Source organism: Eubalaena glacialis, chromosome 14 (assembly GCF_028564815.1).
Source record: "Eubalaena glacialis isolate mEubGla1 chromosome 14, mEubGla1.1.hap2.+ XY, whole genome shotgun sequence".
Lineage (NCBI taxonomy): Eukaryota > Metazoa > Chordata > Mammalia > Artiodactyla > Balaenidae > Eubalaena > Eubalaena glacialis.
Window position 1 is genome coordinate 38,460,101 of NC_083729.1, and position 19,202 is coordinate 38,479,302.

General features: G+C 44.5%; 1 protein-coding gene across 3 annotated transcripts in view; it reads left to right on the forward strand.

Moving 5' to 3' along the window:
- The window catches only part of PRKCE (protein kinase C epsilon), a 508,978-nt gene that overhangs the window by 176,750 nt on the left and 313,026 nt on the right, over window positions 1–19,202 (forward strand). For all 3 annotated transcript variants that reach the window (XM_061168696.1, XM_061168694.1, XM_061168695.1), the window contains one exon: window positions 10,282–10,345. In XM_061168696.1, the coding sequence (XP_061024679.1) occupies window positions 10,282–10,345 (64 nt within the window). The remainder of the gene's footprint in view (window positions 1–10,281; window positions 10,346–19,202) is intronic.

The window sequence follows — 19,202 nt, forward strand, 5'->3', positions numbered from 1 at the left end:
TTACAAAGTTATAATATTAAGTAAACACTATTAATTCATCTCCAGATTTTGGAAGCAGCATATACACAAAGCATGGAACTCAACTACAATTAGAAAAAAATGTCAGTTTTGTCAATGTTGATAGTCTAACAGTAAAAATGCAGAGGATAGGGAGGGCAGGAAGCACTCATGTCCTCCAGTTTGAATGTGTAGGGTCAAGGGATATTGTCTATAGTTGATGGAACAAGAAATTGACATTTAGATTGCTTTTTTTTTGCAGTTGTAAAGAAGAATAGAGAAGGAACTGAGAATTGTGATGTGTAATTATTTTGTGAAGGGAGGAAAGTGGAGTGAGGTGGTGAGTGAACTAAATCCTCATCTCTCACAGCAGCAGGGCAAGAGTGAATGTCTAAAACAAGAAATCAGGAAATTGAGGTATGAACATTTTATTTAGGGACATGGCAGTGATGACCAGAAAAACCCAAATAGAAGTTATTAAAATTGGCTCCCTCTGGGGAGTATAGGGCAAGAGACTGCTGCCTCTCATTGTAAGTTTTGATTTTTAAAAACTGAACACATCATGATACTTAATTTTGTTTATATATTAATAAACAAATAACACAAGGATACATAGCCCCAAAGAAACTTTGGCTAAATTGTTAGGCAAAAGAAATAAATTCTTACCCTTGTTTAAATTTGTATTTCTTTGCTTATTTGAACCAAGTGATTTCCAAGTTGCTTATGACTGTTAGCTTTCATGCTTCTGTGATTTTTATAAAACTCTTCCTCATTGGACACGTTTCCAACTATACGATGCAAAGCAGTGGCAAATAGGACTTGCTATACAGAAAATCCCAATACAGCAATATCTCCAAGAGGGCATTTACTCCCTGAAGCTGGGCGTCCTGCCCTGTGTTTGTGTCTCATAGTCTGAGCCTCCCAGCTGTTTTGCTGTGGGATTGGTGTTCCTTCAACTATGAGCTCCAGGAGGACAATGAAAAAGCTTTACTTTCATTGTTCTTGTGCCCAAGAAGTGACTCCACCATCACGCACACAGCATGGACTCCTTGAACAGCTCACGATGTGTCCTTTCCGCACGATCTCCTTGAGTCCGTGCCCTTGGCTGGGTCCAAGGTAACCGGAGCATCAGGTTGGGAGTCGGAGAGCCCTGCCTTAATTCAGGCTGCTCTTCTTCAAGCTGTGAGAATGTGGGCAAGCCACTCAAATCCATGAGCCTCTGTTCTCTCATTCCTGAAATGGTTCAGATAAGGATATGGCCTCCCTCACTCAGATAACGCATGTAAAGTGCTCAATAAAGGGTGTTTATTAGAGTTGTGATTATTATTATGAATAAAAGAGTCTCCATGAGGAGCTCAAAGTGCTGAATAACAATTATAATGTCAGGTTTTGAAGGGAGTCAGGAACTGAATGTCTTTGTGAGCAGCTGTTGGTGAAAGGTCCTGCTAGGTTGTGATATAACAGAGACAGAAAAGTTCCTGGTCTGGAGATAATTTTTCTGGTTGCACAATCTTGAGCTCCCGACTGAGCTCGGCTCTGTTCCACGTGGATCCATTCAGTTCCACTTGGAGTCTCTACTGATTCCCTGCCATGTGCCCAGCTGTGGATCAAGAACTGTGGAAACCTCCCTACCAAGGGACACGTGGCTCTTCCCAAGAGGGGCTCACACTCTAGGCGGGAAATAACCCTAATGACTTGACAGCTGACATTTAGAGGATGCTAGCCGTGTGCTAGGCATGGCTCCAAGTGCTTCACCCTCTCATTTGATCCTCCCAACATTCTGAAGCAGGTGCCACTGACATTTTCAATGTGTAGATGAGGAAATCGAAGCAAGGGCCACACAGCTTGTGACAGGCAGAGCTGGGGTTTGGACCCAGGTAGGTTAGCTTCAGAGCCTTGACTCTCAATCGCCGCAATTGGCTTAGTGTAAAAAATAGGAAACGTGGAATAAAACACATGGATAAAAGTGCACCCAGTGAGAGAGAGCACTGCAAAGCAAAATGCAAAATGCAAAGTGCGCATGGGTAGTGGGTATTTTTCACTTCAGAACATTGAGGGTAAGTGGCTACATTTCCTGCTGTTTGCACTCAGCATCTCCTCGTGGGAGTCAGTGGGAGTACAGTCATGTACTGCCATTTCCCTGAAAGAAGAGAGGAAAACGAAAACGACACCATGACCAGGCAATGCTTCGTAAGCCATTGCACACTCTTGACATTAGGTTTGGCACTTTTGGATGTTTTCTCAGCTCAGAAAAGCATCTGCGTACACAGACTTATTTGTTTTTAGCCACCTCTGTCATCAGAGGGAGCCAGCTCTCTGGGTCTATTCTGCGCCTGTTGAAAAGAGGAAGCAGGTACTAGCTTGAGTTTACTCCATTTGTGGCCTGTGGGGAGCTGGGATCTGTAAGGTAGGCATCCGGTCCAGCCAACGGGACTTTCACGTGGAGATGATGGCTGCTGCTCGGTTGGTGTCTGGGACCTGGGTACCGGGGATGGACAAGCAATGTGTCAGCCAATTTTGAGGGGTGTTTCTTTAAGAAGTGTCTGGGAACCGAAGCAAGCTGCTCTCTGGGGGACTGGGTTAGAAATAGGTAGTGAAAAAAGGTGTTGACAAATATTGTGACAAGTTCACTCAAGGACACGATTTTAAAAATCAAATGGTTCAAAAGAGCATAGAGTGAAGAATAATGCCCCTTTCCTGATTTCTCACCCCTCGATCCTCTAGTTTCCATCTCTTGAGGCAACCCCTGTCTCCTGTTGATTAAGACTCCTTCTAGAGATAATCTATGCCAAACAAGTGTGACAGTGTGTGTTTGTGTCTGTGTGTGTTTACCCACATGCACACCCATTTTATTCACATGATAGCCTAGCATAAGAAACACATTACACCATATTTTTTCCCACTTAATATATCCCAGAGATAGTTTCATATAAGTCAGTACATTTAGATCTTTTTATTCTTTTTTTAGGGCTTGCATAGTGATCTACCAAATGGTGTCCCATAATTTATTTAAGCTGTCTCCTATTCATGGATATTTAGGTCCTTGAGGTTGTTAAAAGCCATTCTAGAGCATTTGGCCTAATTTGTTTTGTTTTACATATGAGGAAATTGAGATCCACACACAGAAAGACAGGTTTAAATAATTCAGCAGGGAACCTACATTTTGGATGTGTTTTTCTTGCTATTACCGTATTTTGATCACAGAAGACAAGACAAGGTGGGTTTGAGTGTGTTTTGCACACGTGGGTGGGTGTGTGAATGTGTGCCTACACAGGTAGGTGTACATTATGTTGGGTGACAGATGTGTTCTTGAAAAACTCTGAATGAACCCTTCTATTTTTAAAAATGGAATATGAAATCTTAAATGCCCTGAGGGTGGGAAGATGATTTGTTATTTAAAGGAAAATTGTAGAGCAATCCTTATGTGAAATGATGACTTCTTTTTTTCCTTTTTCAAAAGCGACTTTATTGAGGTATAATTTACAGGCAAAAAAAAGAATGCATGCATTTTAAGTGTGTGGCTTGATTCAGTTTAACAAACGTATACATTCATGTCACCACCACCCAATCAACATACAGAAGACTTTCATCTTCCCCAAAAGTCCTTCTGTGCCTCTTTTCTTTTTTATTGAATATATACTTTACTATTGTAAAATACAATACTCAAAATCATTCAATCATCCCCTGTGCCTCTTTGAATCCAGTTCCCATGTCCACCTCCAGGAGATCACCGATACGCTTTTTGTCACGATATATTCGTTTTGCCTGTTCTGGAACATTATGTAAGTGGAATCGTAATCTCTTGCGTTTGGCTTCTTTCCCATAGCATTCATTTTGTTGCATGTACCAGGAGTTCATTCTTTACTGCTGAGTAAAAGTCTGTCATATGGGGCTTCCCTGGTGGCGCAGTGGTTGAGGGTCTGCCTGCCGGTGCGGGGACACGGGTTCGAGCCCTGGTCTGGGAGGATCCCACATGCCGCGGAGCAACGAGGCCCGTGAGCCACAACTGCTGAGCCTGCGCGTCTGGAGCCTGTGCTCCGCAACAAGAGAGGCCGCGATAATGAGAGGCCGGCGCACCGCGATGAAGAGTGGCCCCCGCTTGCCGCAACTAGAGAAAGCCCTCGCACAGAAACGGAGACCCAACACAGCCAAAAATAAATAAATAAATAAATAAATAATAAAAAAATAAAGGAATTCCTTTAAAAAAAAAAAAAAAAAAAAAAAGTCTGTCATATGGATACAGCATGGTTTGCTTATTCATTTATCTGTTCTTGGACATTTGGGTTGTTTCCAGTATTTGGCTGTTATGAATGAAGCTGCTAGGAACACTTCTGTACAGGTTGATGGCTTCCCAAGTAAATCATCTCCATAATTCAGTTGTGCAGGTCCAGTTTAAAATCGGGCCATTCGTCCATTGAGCCAACATGTATAAATATGTATTAAATCCCTTCCATGTGCTGGACAGACAGGGTTCTGCCCTTCAGGGATGTACACGAAAGCCCACATAACGTCTTTGCACTACCATGGAAGGCATATGAGAAAGGAGCAATCCTCCTCTCCTCTTATTTTATGAAAGTAAGTGCTATTTGAAGCCTGTGAACCGAGTGGAACTCTTAAAATATTTAATTACATGTGCACCCTCTGCTTTTTAACTAGCCAGTGCACTCTACCAATAGATCTAGTAGCAACTCCTCAAATGAAGAGTCTTTAGTGTAATTGGTGGCTAGCTCCAAAATCACCACCCAGCAGCTGCTCAAGAGCTGCCCATCATAGCGCCTGCACGTTTTGTGCTTTCCAAAAGCAGCAGCTGGGAGGACGCCTGCTGCTTGAAGATCTCCTGCTCTGTCTGGCTTGCCTCTTCCATGCCAGGCACCTCTGGGGACAGTACGTGCCTGAGGGGCCTCCAGGGGAAAATAACCAGCAATCCAGGGGGTGCAGACCTTGGGAAGCGGGTCCTCTGCCTTGGGAAAGAAGCTCTGAGTCTTCTCTCTTCTTCTCCTTCCCACCTCCTCCTCCTTCACTCCCCACCCTCCTCCAGGAAAAAAAAAAGAAACAGCCTATTATCTAGGACTTAATGGGTGCAACATGGGCAGTGCAGCCTCTTTTCCTCCTTCTCCTCCTTTCTGGAGTCATCCTTTTCTGACCGCCCCCCCCTTCCTTTTGCTTCTTTCTAGGCCCTGGTGCCTGACAACAGATGGAAAAGGAAGTGAAGCCCAAATTGGGTCTGTGTGACCCTCGTGGGCTATTCTGAGGAGAGGTTTGCCTAGAGGTCCCCAGTGAAAGTTGAGCCTATGGTTAGGAGGAAGCTTGACTATGAATTTCTTGCCTCCTTTGTCTCAAACTCGATTACCCCCAAACACAGGCACACAGACACCTATGGGTCACAGTGACACGCAGCGGTGACAGCTAAGCGGGCTGCATGGCTGGGGTGCTAGTCCAGTGGTCAGGGTTCTTGCTGGACACGTGTGGTGTGCTGGGAGGAGTATAGGACTGTGAGAGTCAGGAGCTGAGGGTGCAAGTTATGACTCTGCCTCTTACCTCTGGCTGTTCAGCTCCGGAGGACTTGTCCTCAGAGACTACCGTGTGAACGGTGCCCCTGCAGTTGTGCCGTGTGTGTGCTCTCACTAGCCCTGCTTATCTTCCTTAACCTCAGTTTTCTCGTACATACAATGTTGCTAATAATACTTGTTACCTTACAGGTTAATTGTGAGGAATCAATGAAATAATGCTTGTGAAGGACTTTGTGAATGCTCAGGCACCACCCCAAAAAGTGCCTGTGTGTCTTTTTGCTTTTCAGAGATGGCTTTTTCCTGGTTTCTGTGGTTTGGGCTCTTTCCCCATTGCTTTGTACCTAACTCGCAGGAATGGAGCTCTTGTTTATGCCCAGACCTTCCCCAAGGGCTCTGGCGGGGTGGGGGTGGGTGGGAAGGGGTGGGCAAGGTGTTCAACGCGTTGCTCTGACTTAAACCGGCCTGGCTGGGGAGCCAGTTGCACCTGAGAAGGAGAATGAACCCACGGAGGACAGCCAGAGGCTTAGAGTTATGAGAACCCTGAGACTGAGTTGTCAGAGAAGGCTTTGTGGGGCTTGAGATGGGAGCTCCCGGGCTGGGTGGGGCTTGAGGTGGGAGCTCTGTCAGAGTCATCTCTCCGGTGTGCTCCAGGCAGCAGCGCTGCGTGGGAATTCGGCTGAAAGCTCTCTGTACCCCAGTTTTTCTATCTGAAAAGTAGGGAATATGTATTGCTGGCCTCCCAGGAGATTAGATGAACTAATGCAGGTGAAACCTCAATACAGTGTCCCAGGCCTAGCAGGTGCTCAGACAATACGTGGTCATCCTCAGCTTCTCCTTCTCTCGTAATCACCTCATGACCCTCTGATGACCAGGGCTATAGCCTTTTTTCCCACCGGGTTTCCTCCAGGGCTGGGTGAGAAATTCTCACCTTAGTTCTACATCTGATATTCACAGCACTGTAAAATCATCAGATGTCCTGAAATAATATGTAATAACATCAATTTGGGGCAAGAAAATGCTTTTTGGGGGGTGGGAAGTTTCATAGAGTGGAAAGAACATCACATCGGATTAAGTAACAGATTTGAAGACTTGGCTTTTTAATAACAATAGCAGCAACAATTACCGAGTGTTCTGTGCCAGGCACCATGCTATGCACTGTACGTAGATTTTCACATTTTACATTGTGACACTCCCAGTGTCACAGGACGTGTTATTAGCTCCATTTCACTGAGGAGCATTCTGAGTCTTAGAGAAGATAGTTGCTTGCTTCAGGCCAGAGAACCAGTAAGTTCACTGTTAACCACCATATACTGAGTAACTCCTAAGTGCCAAGTGCTTTGCATGTGTGTCTCATGGAATTGTTACAATAACCTGTTTCACAGATGAAGAGACAGAGGTTGAAGTTCAGGGAGAATAAATAATTGCCTGACCTGTAAGTGACAAAACTGGGATTCAGTCCTGGTGTGACTCCAAAGGCTGTGTTTATCTCCCCCATGGTTCTACTGCCTTGCTTCTGGCCTCAGCTGGAGGTTGAAAGAGAATCATAGTCAAAAACAGAGATAGTATCTGGGAAAGTGCATCAAATAAAGGTATGAGGTTCAAGGAGATTTGATAAAGGGGGTTGCATCTGGGAGAATTGGGAGGAACCTGAAGCCCGGGAGAAGGAGCTGAGAAGAAACCCTGGGAATGGTTGGGAGGAGGGAGGAGGCCTGCTTTTATGTAGTGCCAGCTGCCTGGTGGTGATGCCAGCTATCAGCTTGCAGTGGTTGTGCAGGGCTGGGCACCTACATTGCTTCATTATCCGGGCCACATAATTGTGAACAGAATTGTGATTAAGTTAATTTGGCCATGAAGTTACAAGGCATTCCACCCCCTTTTGTACCTGATAACCCCTCTAGTCATCCACGTTGAAGTCCCACCACCCTGCATGGATTCTCAGAGCCTCCTTACTTGGCTGGCTGGCGCTCAGCCAGTGCTCTGCGGCCATCTGCCCAGGCTGCAAAGCTCTTTGTTGCTCTTGGCATGTTTAATAGCTTAATTTCTATTTTTCTGTTTGAAAATGCAGTTCATCGGCACTGAGGCAGCAGAGGGTGCTAAAATGGTTTCTGATTGCTATCTTGAATGTTAATATCCTAATACATTTTATCATCAATGACCTGTCCCCCGCCACGAGTTCTCACTCCCCTTTTGCAAAGAAAGGCACGCTGCCTGCCTTCCGATAGGCCTCGCGGCCCATCTCATTCCTTTGCTGCCTTCCTCCCTGCTTTTCTCAGATACCATTGTACTTTGCCAATGAAATCCACAGTCGTGGGAAATCTCTGGCTTGGAGGATATGAGAAAGTGTTTCATTTTGCCGGCGGGGTTTAATAGGGATGACCTAATCTCTAAGAGGCATACATTATTTAAATTCCATGCTTTCGGACAAGGGGGCCCCTGATACTTTTGAACTGTGGCAGGGACAGGATTCTGGTTGGGCTCTGTTGTTTTTCCTGTTTGTAATACAGTGCAGGGGCCAGGTTATGCTTGTGGCACGGGACAGTATTAGTGGTGAGGGTGGTGGAGAACATTTTCTTTACTCAGAAACCTGAAATCGTGGACTCTTTGGCATCACCAGCGTGTTATTTGGTTCTCATCTGGATCCCAAGCTCAAGATCCCAAACCCAGGTGAGCGGTCCCTGTGGGGCTACCTGAGAGCTCCCTGCCCTCCCTCACTCTCTGCCCTGACAGAGTACCTGCAATATCACAGGGACCTCACCTGGGGGGCATTGAAGACCCGTGTTGGTGGAACTATAATTTTGAGGGAAACCATAAGCACTCTCAACCACTAAGAGGCTGAGTCTGGAAATAAAGTGAGGCTCACGAATGGCTCAGGGAATCTGGATTAGGAGTGGAGTGAGATGTCGGGGGGAGGGACACAGAGAGCATCAGTTCAAGGTGAGTTTTTACCTCATAGGGAGTATATGGTACTCCTGGTATAGCTGCCTCTTCTTCCCCTCTTGCCGCATTGGAACATCATTTTAGTACAGATCACCTGCCTTCCTTCCTTCCTAAGGAAGGGGCTTGCAGGAGTGAATAATCCCAGAATAGGCTCTGGGACACAGAACATTTTCCCACCTCCACAAAGGTTTATTGGGTGTCTCCTTACCAACAGACAGTACGCTAAACACTAGGGATGCAAATAGGGTTGTCATAGTCTCTGTCTAGCCGAGGAGAGAGACATACTGGAGCCGTGGTTGAGATATGTATGTGTACTATAAGAACACAAGGGAGGGTAGTTAATTCTGACTCGGAATATCTGGAAAGGCTTCAGAGAGGAGGCAATAACTGACCTTGACCTTGGAGGAGCAGGAGGTGTTCACCAGGCTAACTCTTCCCAAGTAGTACTTGTTAAATGTGTGCCTGCTCCTTGCTGAGGACCATGGAAAAGAAAGGGAGGGGCTAGTGGCTCCTGCCCTCAAGAAACTCACAGCTTGTTGAGACCAGCCTGGCACATCTGAGCCAATTGGAGCTCTGCACAGACAGATGGGACTGTGGAGGCGGGGGTGGGTACAGGGGTACTCAGTGATCCAGGGTTTCCAGAGTCGCTACTCTCTCAGGGAGAACATGGTCTCTGTGAGGACAGTGCAGACCTTGGAAGGATGTCGACTGCAAGCGGCCCAGCCACTCTGGCTCTCCTCGTCATCCTGCTTCTGTATTGGGCCAGTAGCTTGCTGGATTGGGAGGTGGGGAGGGAGGGCACGAGGATGGGTAGAGAAGGTTGGTGGTGAGAATTTAGCGACATCGGCTCTCTCCTTACAACCCTGGTAGAGTCTGGGGTTTGCAAAACGCATGCGCCAGCATACCCCGAGCATGGTGGCCCTTCAGTCCCGCACAAGCACCACTCACATGACCAGCCTTTGCTTATTCTGTTGCTTCCACCTGGAGTGCTTTCCCTTTCTTGCCTTCATGAAGTCTTCCCAGGCTGCTCTTCTACACTGATTTCAGGTTTACCAGATACTTTATATCAGTTATTCTCTGTCCCTCATCATTAAGCTGGGTTCAGCATTGTTCTGTTTTTTGTTTTTTTTTAGACTCCCAGTGAGATTGTAAACACCTTGAGAGTGGGAATAATGTCTTATGCTTTTCTTATCTCCCATGAGCAATTTGTGTAGTATAAAGAACAGGGGCTTCTGTAGACAGTCTTGGCATTGAATCTCAGCATTGCCATTTACCTTGGAACTTTGAGCTCAGTTTCCTTATTTGTGAAATGGGATTTAACACAGGGTTTCTCGACCTTGACACTGTTGGCATTTGGGGCTGGATAATCCTTTGTTGTGGGGACTGTCCTGTCTGCTGTAGGATGTTTAGCACATCCTTGACCTCCACCCATTAGATGCCAGTAGCATCACTCCCTCTCCAATCGTAACAATCAAAAATGTCTCCAGATATTTTCGTGTCCTCCAAAACGTTCCTTATGTCAGGTGTCCCCAGTGTAGTTCCTCATGTCAGGTTTCCCTTGTGCAGCAAAATTGCTTCCACCTGGGAACCACTGGGATGACACTACTTGTTGGGTATGCATCAGACCTCATTGTTACTGCATCCGGAACATAGTAGACATTCCATAAATGCTGATTCTCCTTCATCCCTAATTCACCCAGCACTCGGCGTGTTTCAGATTCATGGATTGAATGGAGCTGTGACTCTAGGTTTTAGCAGTTTGGGGTGGAAATGCCATGAACTCTCGGGTTGCCCCTACAATGCACTAACAGAGTCACTGTCATTTTCTTAATTGCAGATTGATCTGGAGCCAGAAGGAAGAGTGTATGTGATCATTGATCTCTCGGGGTCATCGGGTGAAGGTAGGAGAGTGTGAGCTCTCGTCCTTGTTCTTGTCCATCGACCCTTTTATCTTTTGGTCTCTCCCTTCCCTCCTTGGCTGAGACATATTACAGTGACATTTAATTAATTGGCACCCTTTAAAGGAAAAGGTTATTTTGAAGATGCTTACGCCTGTGTACCAAAAGGGACCAGCCATCTGTTAGCTTTGGTGGAGCAGAGGGAAGATTTTCGACTTACGGAGTGAGGCCAGTAAAGCAGGCATTCCTGCGCATGGGTGCCCAGGAAGCCTTCGGTGGGGCGGCTGCTCTCCCCGGAGGTGCGCGTGGGGTCAGTGTGTGTGTGGTGGCCAGGAAGTAAGACCAGTTGGTCTCACGGTATTCAGAAATTAAACAAATGAGGTGTCAAATTTCAGAATCAGAAATGTTACTTCTATAAAGAGGGATAAATGAGGAGTTTGGGATTAACATATACACACTACTATATATAATAGATAACCAACAAGGACCCACTGTACAGCACAGGGAACTATACTCAGTATCTTGTAATAATCTATAAGGTAAAAAGAATTTATATGTATATATACATATATACATATGTCTATATACATATATATATTTATATGTCTATATACATATTTTTTATGTATATGTGTGTGTGTATGACTGAATCAAAAAAATAAAAATAATGAAGTGTTACTTCTCTTTACCAGTTCTTTACCCAGGCAAAAGCTCTGCTCTTAAAGAGAAATAATGGGGTGAGGATATCTGCTCCCCACTAGCTGATTAAGTAGGGTATAAATGTTCTCTGATCGTTGGATTTTCCTTCTTTCTTCTTCTTACACCCTCTTCTCTCCATCCTGTCTTTGCTCACTTACTACCTTTCAAGGCTTGCCGCATGGTGAGGGCTGAGCAGTCGGGGTAGAAGGGAAGACTGGACAATAAAACCTTCTCCACGTGGAAACAGGGAGATGGTGGCAGACTTGGGCTCTAGGGAGGTTGGGAATTAGGACTAAAGTTTAGTTACTGGGACCATCTTTCTTCTCCTCTTCTCTTTGTGGGCAGGGGACAGAACAGTTGGCTTTAATGTCATGGCAGAAAGATGGGACGAGCCAGGCGGGTTCTTCTTGGCAATGAGAAAAAATGGGGATTAGAGGTTGTGGCCCAAAGGGAAAGGCACAGCTCCTGGCTGGGAGACTTGGGCCTTTTACAGCATCTCCCCAGAATACTGGGGATTATAAGCACAAAGTCACAACCCCACAGTTTTGGGGATGAAGCTCTAGTTTAAGTTTCTATAATGGAGGAGGGACTATGTAAGCAAATTTAAATGAGCTGGTCAAATGATGCACTTGACAGTGGGGCCTGATGACTTTCATTTAACTAATTTAATCACCTGATTTCAACAGGTGTTCAGAATAATTCAATAATTGTGTGTATATGGAGCTCATGATAGAATTCAGTCCTCTCTTAATAGATCTCAATTATTTGGCATAGGTTTAAAACTTTAAACATCCTTCCAAAATTGGTCTCTTAACATTTTCTGCTCTTTATTGCAATTACATTTTGGCGTTTCCAACTTTCCCTCTCTACTCTCAGCTCTGAACAGCCCAGAATAGAAACTATTGTAGAAGATTTGGAGATTTAACAATATTTAGTATGAATTATTCAAGATGTACAAAAGGGCCTAAAGTATAATAAAATGGGTACCAGTGTACCCGCCACCCAGATTAAGAAATAAAGCATCCAGTAAGGTAAAGCCTTGCCTTACTTTTAACACAGCATGTGATCCCAAATTTACCAGACTTCACAATATTACAGTGATCTCCTGATTGTTGATACTGGTGAAACATTTGCTGAGCAAAATCAATCCCCCTTTTTCCTTACATAATATATATGCAACAGGATAATTAACTAAATATGTATTCCCTGTGCCAAGATGCTGGGCAATCAATGGGAGGCTTGGATTATTTTTTTCTTTGAAAAGATTAACGACTTGCAAAATTATAGAAGACATCCTTTTTTACATTAGAGGGAAAGGATATGGACAAATGAATGAATAAATAAATCAGAGGCAATTGATTTTTTTCTTCTTGCTTCTACAGCTTATTGCATGTGAATGACCAAAGCAGTTTTCATTGGACTGAACTCTTAGCCTATTTTTTTTATCTCTTTCATCTAAAGAAAATAGAGTTTACTTCAGAAATGCTGACACATGCCAGACTCTGTAAAGTGTTAGCATGTGTTGCTCTGAAGAAAAGAAGTTTTTCTGCTTTTTCTTAATTGCTGTTTCTGGATTTGGAATTCTTTCTCTGGATAGTGGGAAGGACTTCCAGTAATCTCTTCCTAGAAGCTGATCTTGGTGTGTTCTGTTTGTGTTCTACACATCTGTTCTCCCACTCCTGCTGCTGGGACTGTGAGTGCTCCTGGCCCAGAGGTGGCTTTGTTTTTGGAAGGATTGAGAGGGTGAGAAGAGGAATGGGAGAATGAGTAGCCACAACATTTGCTACCTGGATTGCATGGGAAGGGTCCAGGGCAAAACACGGTTGTCACACCCAGACTATGGACATTCACTGATTCTTATTTAGGTCCCTTTCTTTAGTGAAAATTCCTAACTCTATATTCTGAGAAACGGTGAAAAAGAGAATTGAAATGAGGCACAGCTGACATTTTCACCACTCTATTATTCTGCCATCAAGCATCCCTTCAGCTCACCTATTTCAAGTGCTCCAGTCAGTCCCATCAATGGAAAAAAAGATATTTGTAGCAATTGCACAAACTTTACACCACATGCAAATACCAAAGAGCCCAGAGAAAGGTATGGGGGTGAGACTGTGTGAATACACCCCCTTCTTCTGGGATGTGCTAAAGGATTCTTTTTTCTTGCTAACGCACTGTAGAAAGCCTGAATGTTTACGTCTGCTAGAGCTGGAGTTAATGTGCTTTCTAACTATTTAATAAAATTCCATTGCTTTCATGTCCTGTGCAGTTCATCATAATGGGATTTGACTGGTGTGTGCTTTAGCTAAACCAGGCAACCTAACCCCAGGTGTAAGGGGTCAGGCTGGATGACAGTTAAGGTCATTTCTTGTCATACAATTTTGATCGTCGGTATAATTTGAATAGACACCTATCAGAGCTCAAGGCTGAAGGCTGGCTAATATCTGTAGCCAGTAGAAGGGATTGACAGGTACAGTGCCAGGAACTTTACCTATGTTATCCCATGTAGTAAACCTTAGGATGTTTTGTGTGTTGCTCCAGGCTCGGGTGCCTCTTAGTGTTTGCTTTAAGTAATGACCATGGGGCTTCCTCGTAAACATGGCACTACAGGATCACCAGATACTTAAATCAGAGCATAATTAGCCCAGGCAACAGAAGCATAAACAACAATGGATGTAGTTCTCAATTGTGCAAATTATTATTTCCTGTTGTGGACATTAGTTAATATTTCTTCCTTTTTTGTGATGTAATTTGTATATTACTTCTATTCTTCATAGTAATATGACAGTGAACCATCATTTGCAGGCTCCCAGAGGAGGGGCAGTCAGGGTCTGACCCAGGGATTTCTAGGCTCTTCTTCCCCCACTTTCCATCCAGGTGTCGTGTTCACCCAGGAGAGTTTTTCAGAGTCTTAGACAACAATAGAAAGAACAAGAAGTGGGCCTCAGTGGTATGTTTGGGTCCCCAAACTGTTTCTCCAATAAAATGCCAAAGATACAAAATAATTGGAATGGTTTTTGCAGCACGTCCATCACAAATACTGTGGTTAGATCAGGTTGTGGAATGAGTGCATATTGTGGAAACAGAAGATGAAGAGGTGGGCTCAGGATCCAGCCCTCTGCCCTTCTTTCTATAGCCACGGGCTTCAGAAAGCATTCAGTATCCTCTCTGGGACCGGCAGCAGCGAGAAGAAAGAGAGAGCCTTAGGAGTCCATCAGTCCTGAATGTAAATCCTGGCTCCAGTGCCTACTAGTTTAGAGCTTCAGATTTCTCACCCATCAATGGGGATAATGGGATGTATGGTAGGTACTATGATAGGACTGCTATAAGGACAGTGCCCTCACATAAAGGTGATGCTCAATAAATATCCTAAAGGCCCTGGAGACCTGAGGGCAGGGAGGTGAGCAACGTTCTAACCCAGTGCCCAGGAAGGAGCAGCAGGCAGGGCATCCAGGGAAGCGGTCTGAGGGCAGGTTTCTGACTCTGGGGTGTGGCATATGCAAAAGGTCCAAGAACAGAGCAAAGTGACAAAGATGCAATTCATAGAATAATATCTATATCTGGCAGGGGCTATGAGATTGCTTTTTTCAGAGTTCAGACCTTCCCATAGTTTTGCCCCATTTTCTGTCTTTCTCTTTCTTCCCAACCCTTCCCCCATTGAAGTATTTCCCAGAAGAACATTCTTTAGCTTGTCTGTGTCCTGTGGCCCTTAATGTTAGAAATGTCTCCGTATCAGAGCCTGGGCTTGTGCCCTCTCTTCTCAGTGCAGACAGAACATGTTGTCCTTACACTCTCATCGGTCCTGGGTAAAAGCCCTGCATATATTTGAAGACAGTTATTAAATCTCTCTTCTTCAGGCTGAATCAATCAAACCCCTTAACCTTTCTGAAGAGAGAGTTTAGAAATCTTATCTCATCTTTGCAGCTCTCTTCTGGACTTTTTTTCAAGTTGCACAGACAGGTAGACATGATCAAACCTGCTTTGCTTCATTCTAAAATGATAATGTGTGTATAGCAAGTATTACCCCCTGGTGGGAGATGGTGACTTTGAGAGGTCAAGTGATGTGCCTGAGGCCAAACAGTTGATTACAAGGCCCTGCTGGGTCCAGACCCCAGGCTACGATCCAGGGCCCTGCCTGGATCATGGCCCTAATCATGGCCCCAATAATGAGTTTGCCAACAAAGACCTCCTCACTGCTTTTAACATTTTAGTTCTTTTCTTCAGGAAGCTTTTTACAGAAATAGGAAGGTAAAGTTTATAGCTTTGAATCCAAAGATGACCCAGAAAGTCCCTTTCATAAATAAGCAGATCTCTTTTCCACTCTCTTTGAAATGAAAACTTCCATGGTCCCAGTTCAGGACTGGTCAGCTCCTTCTCAGGCTCTCTGTAAGGTGGATCCATAACTAAGTCTTGGTCGGACTCATCCCAGCAGGTTAGTAATCTTTCTTACCTGTGTCCATGGCAAGCATTAGACCACTGCCTTCAGGGTTGAAATAGAGAGGTAGGCCTTCCTCTTGACCCTCTGCCACTGGTAGTTTCTATCTAGATAACATCTTTCAGATTCCGGAGTCCCACTGAAGCTTCAGTTCATAAGAATTCTACCCTTTTCCTTAGAATTTCTGCATTATTTAATCCAATGCCTTCTGATGATCAGATAATTAAGAAGAACCATTCATTCAAATGAAAAGTAGTCACTAATGCACTTTAGCAAATGTGCCCAGTTTGGTGCCCATGCTGAATTGGGGGACAGGGAAGTGGAAAATGAGAGATGGCATTTACAAGAACACATGGCCCTTGACTTCAAGGAGCTTGCAATTCAATTAGGAATCCTAGACTTACCTGAAGGACAAAAGCATTAGGGAACAAGGCAAGGCAATATCACATTGAGTGCCTAATTTGGTGTTACCAGGAGTTCTCCAAATGGGAATAAATTGAAGCCAGAATAACCCAAGGAAATTCAAGAAAGAGGCAGGGCTTGGGCTGAAAAGGAAAAGTTAGGTAGACCAGATTGACAGGGAAGAAGCAGGGAGGCCATTCTTTTTTTTTTTTTTTTTTAATATTTATTTGGCTACACCGGGTCATAGTGGCTGCATAAGGGATCTTCATTGCCACATGTGGGCTCCTAGTTGTGGCATGTGGGACCTAGTTCCCTGACCAGGGATCTAACCCGGGCCTCCTGCATCAGGAGCGCAGAGTCTTAACCACTGGACCACCAGGAAAGTCCCAGGGAGGCCATTCTGAGTAGAGGGGATCATGTCATCATTATCAAAGACAGCTTTGAAGCTCTTATTTTTAGGTAAGTCTGGAGAGACACGATAAATTAAATAGATGCAATTTGTGTTCTTAAGGAGCTTCCAAACAAAGACAGTCATCAGTGTGGCGGACAGACATTTTCAAACAAGAAAATGAAATATCTTAAATGATTAAGCTGTATTTGAAGACTGAAGGCAGTTCTTTCTGGGTGTGTCTTCATGGTCAAGTCTTCTCACTCACCTTGGTCACCAGGGAGAAGGGATGTTCTAGGTCAAGTATGGTCAAGTCTGGGACATTGAGTAGAGCACATTTTATAAGCATGGGACTTAAGTGATTAGGAGGTCAAGCCTGGTACAGGCATCCCTTTATATCTTTTCTGCACTCTCTTGTTTCTCCCTCAGCAGTCTTATGGAGTCCCATGGTAAGCCCTCCACCACCCTCAACCTTCTCCTCCTCTCCAGACTATCTAGCTAGTGTCCCGGCATCAAGCCCTGACACTCCCACCCTTTTCAAGTTCTGTCCAGTCTCTAACGAGAAACATTGCTTGACAGGTTAAAGGGAGCCCTTACCCTCCCAAATCGGGGATTTCAAAGTCAGGCACTTGCTCCAAGGAGCTGATGCGTCTGCCTCCTGTGAGGTGCCTCAGGCAATAAGACGGTGGTCCTGCTCACCCCACGGGGTCCCCAGACATCCATGGACAAGTTGGATTCTCCAGTAGCATGTGGGGAATAGAAGCAGCCTCAGCATTTGATAAGGGTGGAAAGGACAAAAGTCAGATGTTCAAAAACATTGATCTTGCAACGTGTACCCCGCATTCCCCCCACCCAGCATCACTACTTGCCGTTGATACTCAGACTCAGGGAGTGGGCCTCTTTTTTCCAGATTTTTGTCTCCATCCTTTGTCCTGATAGAATAAATGCTTGTTCCTGGAAGTGGCCATATACACCAGATGAGACAGGGGGAGTCAACTTGAAAGCAATGAGTAGCAAACCCCCATCAAGAGGTTTATAATGTCACAGAGACAATGCTAAAATGCTTGATGAGAAATAAGCCAAGAAACCCTCATTGCCTTCCAGATATGCTCGAGGTGCACAGCAGTTCCTCTGAAATGAATCATCCACAGTTAACAACACCAAATGCCAACCATTAGCAGATGAAAAACAGAATTGAATCCTGAGTGTTTGGAGAGCAGAGCCCTTTAGGATCACTACCAAAGCCTCCTTCCTCTCGGCCATTATGGGAGCGTAGATGTGCATTTTCTATTGACTTGTGTGCCTGTTTTACTAATGAAGTAATTGAAGGAGGAATACTCATGTTGAAGAAATAAGCTTATAGAGAGGGTGGGTTTATAATAGATCCTTAGTCAAGAAGTGAGCCCCGTGTTTCCTGGCGTGGCCTCCAATTCTGTCTCTGTTGTCTTGCTATACATCATTTCTGTGTCTTGTAAAGAAGATCGTTTCAGGAAATTCATGTTTGCAGCTCAGATCGTACTGGGTCAAAGTGGCTTATAATTTAATTGTTTACTGTTGTTGATGTCCTTGTGATTTGGCTTAAAACAAAAGGGTATTTCCATTTATCTAACCTAATTTAGAGAGTTGTCTTTCAGGACCAATTACTTTATTCTTTTATCCAGTTGAAATTGGCCAGTGCTGACAGTTTTATTGATTTTCCTTATTACCTAGCTTCGTTGAAACATTCACATTTTCACAATCAAGTGCATTCACCATCTTATTCAAGCTGCTAACACTGGGGCTTTTATTTTCCTCCTTTATTATAAATCTTTGGTGTGAGCTTGTCGGGGCCTGCGAGGGTGTGTGCTTTTGCCCATATACATACAGCTGAGAACGAACGTCTGTGAATCTCCTATTCTAGCTCCCCTTCGTCCTCATTGTCCCTCATTGGAGTCATCATTTATTTACTTATCTAAGAAGCACTAGGCCCTGGGAGTATAGAGTTAATGAAGATGGTCCCTGCTCTAGGGCATTTGTACTCTTACAGAAGGAGGCAGGCACTAGACCAGTTAGCGCAGTAATGTGTTTTATCAGTTGGGTAGCTGTTGGGAGAACAGGGTGCAGTGGGACCACCACGGAGACTGCTCTTTCTAGAGTAGGCAGTCAGTAAATGACAACCACCGATACTTCCTTCCACGTGCTCTCATCAGCTCCATGGCAACCCTGAAAGGCAAGTAATAACTGTTATCCTCTTTTCTTGGTTGAGGAGACAGAGCCGCTGCCCACTGAAGGTGCATCCAATCAGAAGATAAAATAAGGGCAGAGTAGGACTTGATTTACCAAAATGTGAACTTTTCAGGAATACATTTGATTTATAAATTAATTTATTCAACATAGAGCTATTGGGCACCTTTGCCAGTTACTCTTCTCTGTACTAGGGGCACAGAAGTGAACAGTGAAAATGGAAATTCCTGTCCTTAGGCGCCTTCCATTCTAGTGGACATGCTTGCCTGTGTGTCAGCTGTCTCTTCAAGATACATCACATACTGGGAACAGCAGTTGTCTCTGGGGAAGGGAAAGGGTGAATTTAGAAAGGAGGAAACGTTTCTTGTCAATGCCGATAATCTTGGTTTTCTTTCCCATTGATGTGTATGAGCTGCTAAAACGATTACTTAGAAAATTTGAAACAAAATGAATTAGGTAGAAATGTGACCATTCCCATACATACAGAGACCGTGACTTGCCCATGGCCAGAGGTTATATGACAGGTTTCAGAAGACCCAGGCAGAGAGGAATGACCGGCTTAATCCACAGCATGAACGTCTAAGGGCAGGGAGCTCAGAAATAATGCACATGGCCCACTTCATGTCCTCCATCGCTCAAGACACCTCTGATTTTGAGTGGGAAATACTGAAATTCAGGATTCCCTCCAATAGTGCCTGTCACCGAGGACTGAATGC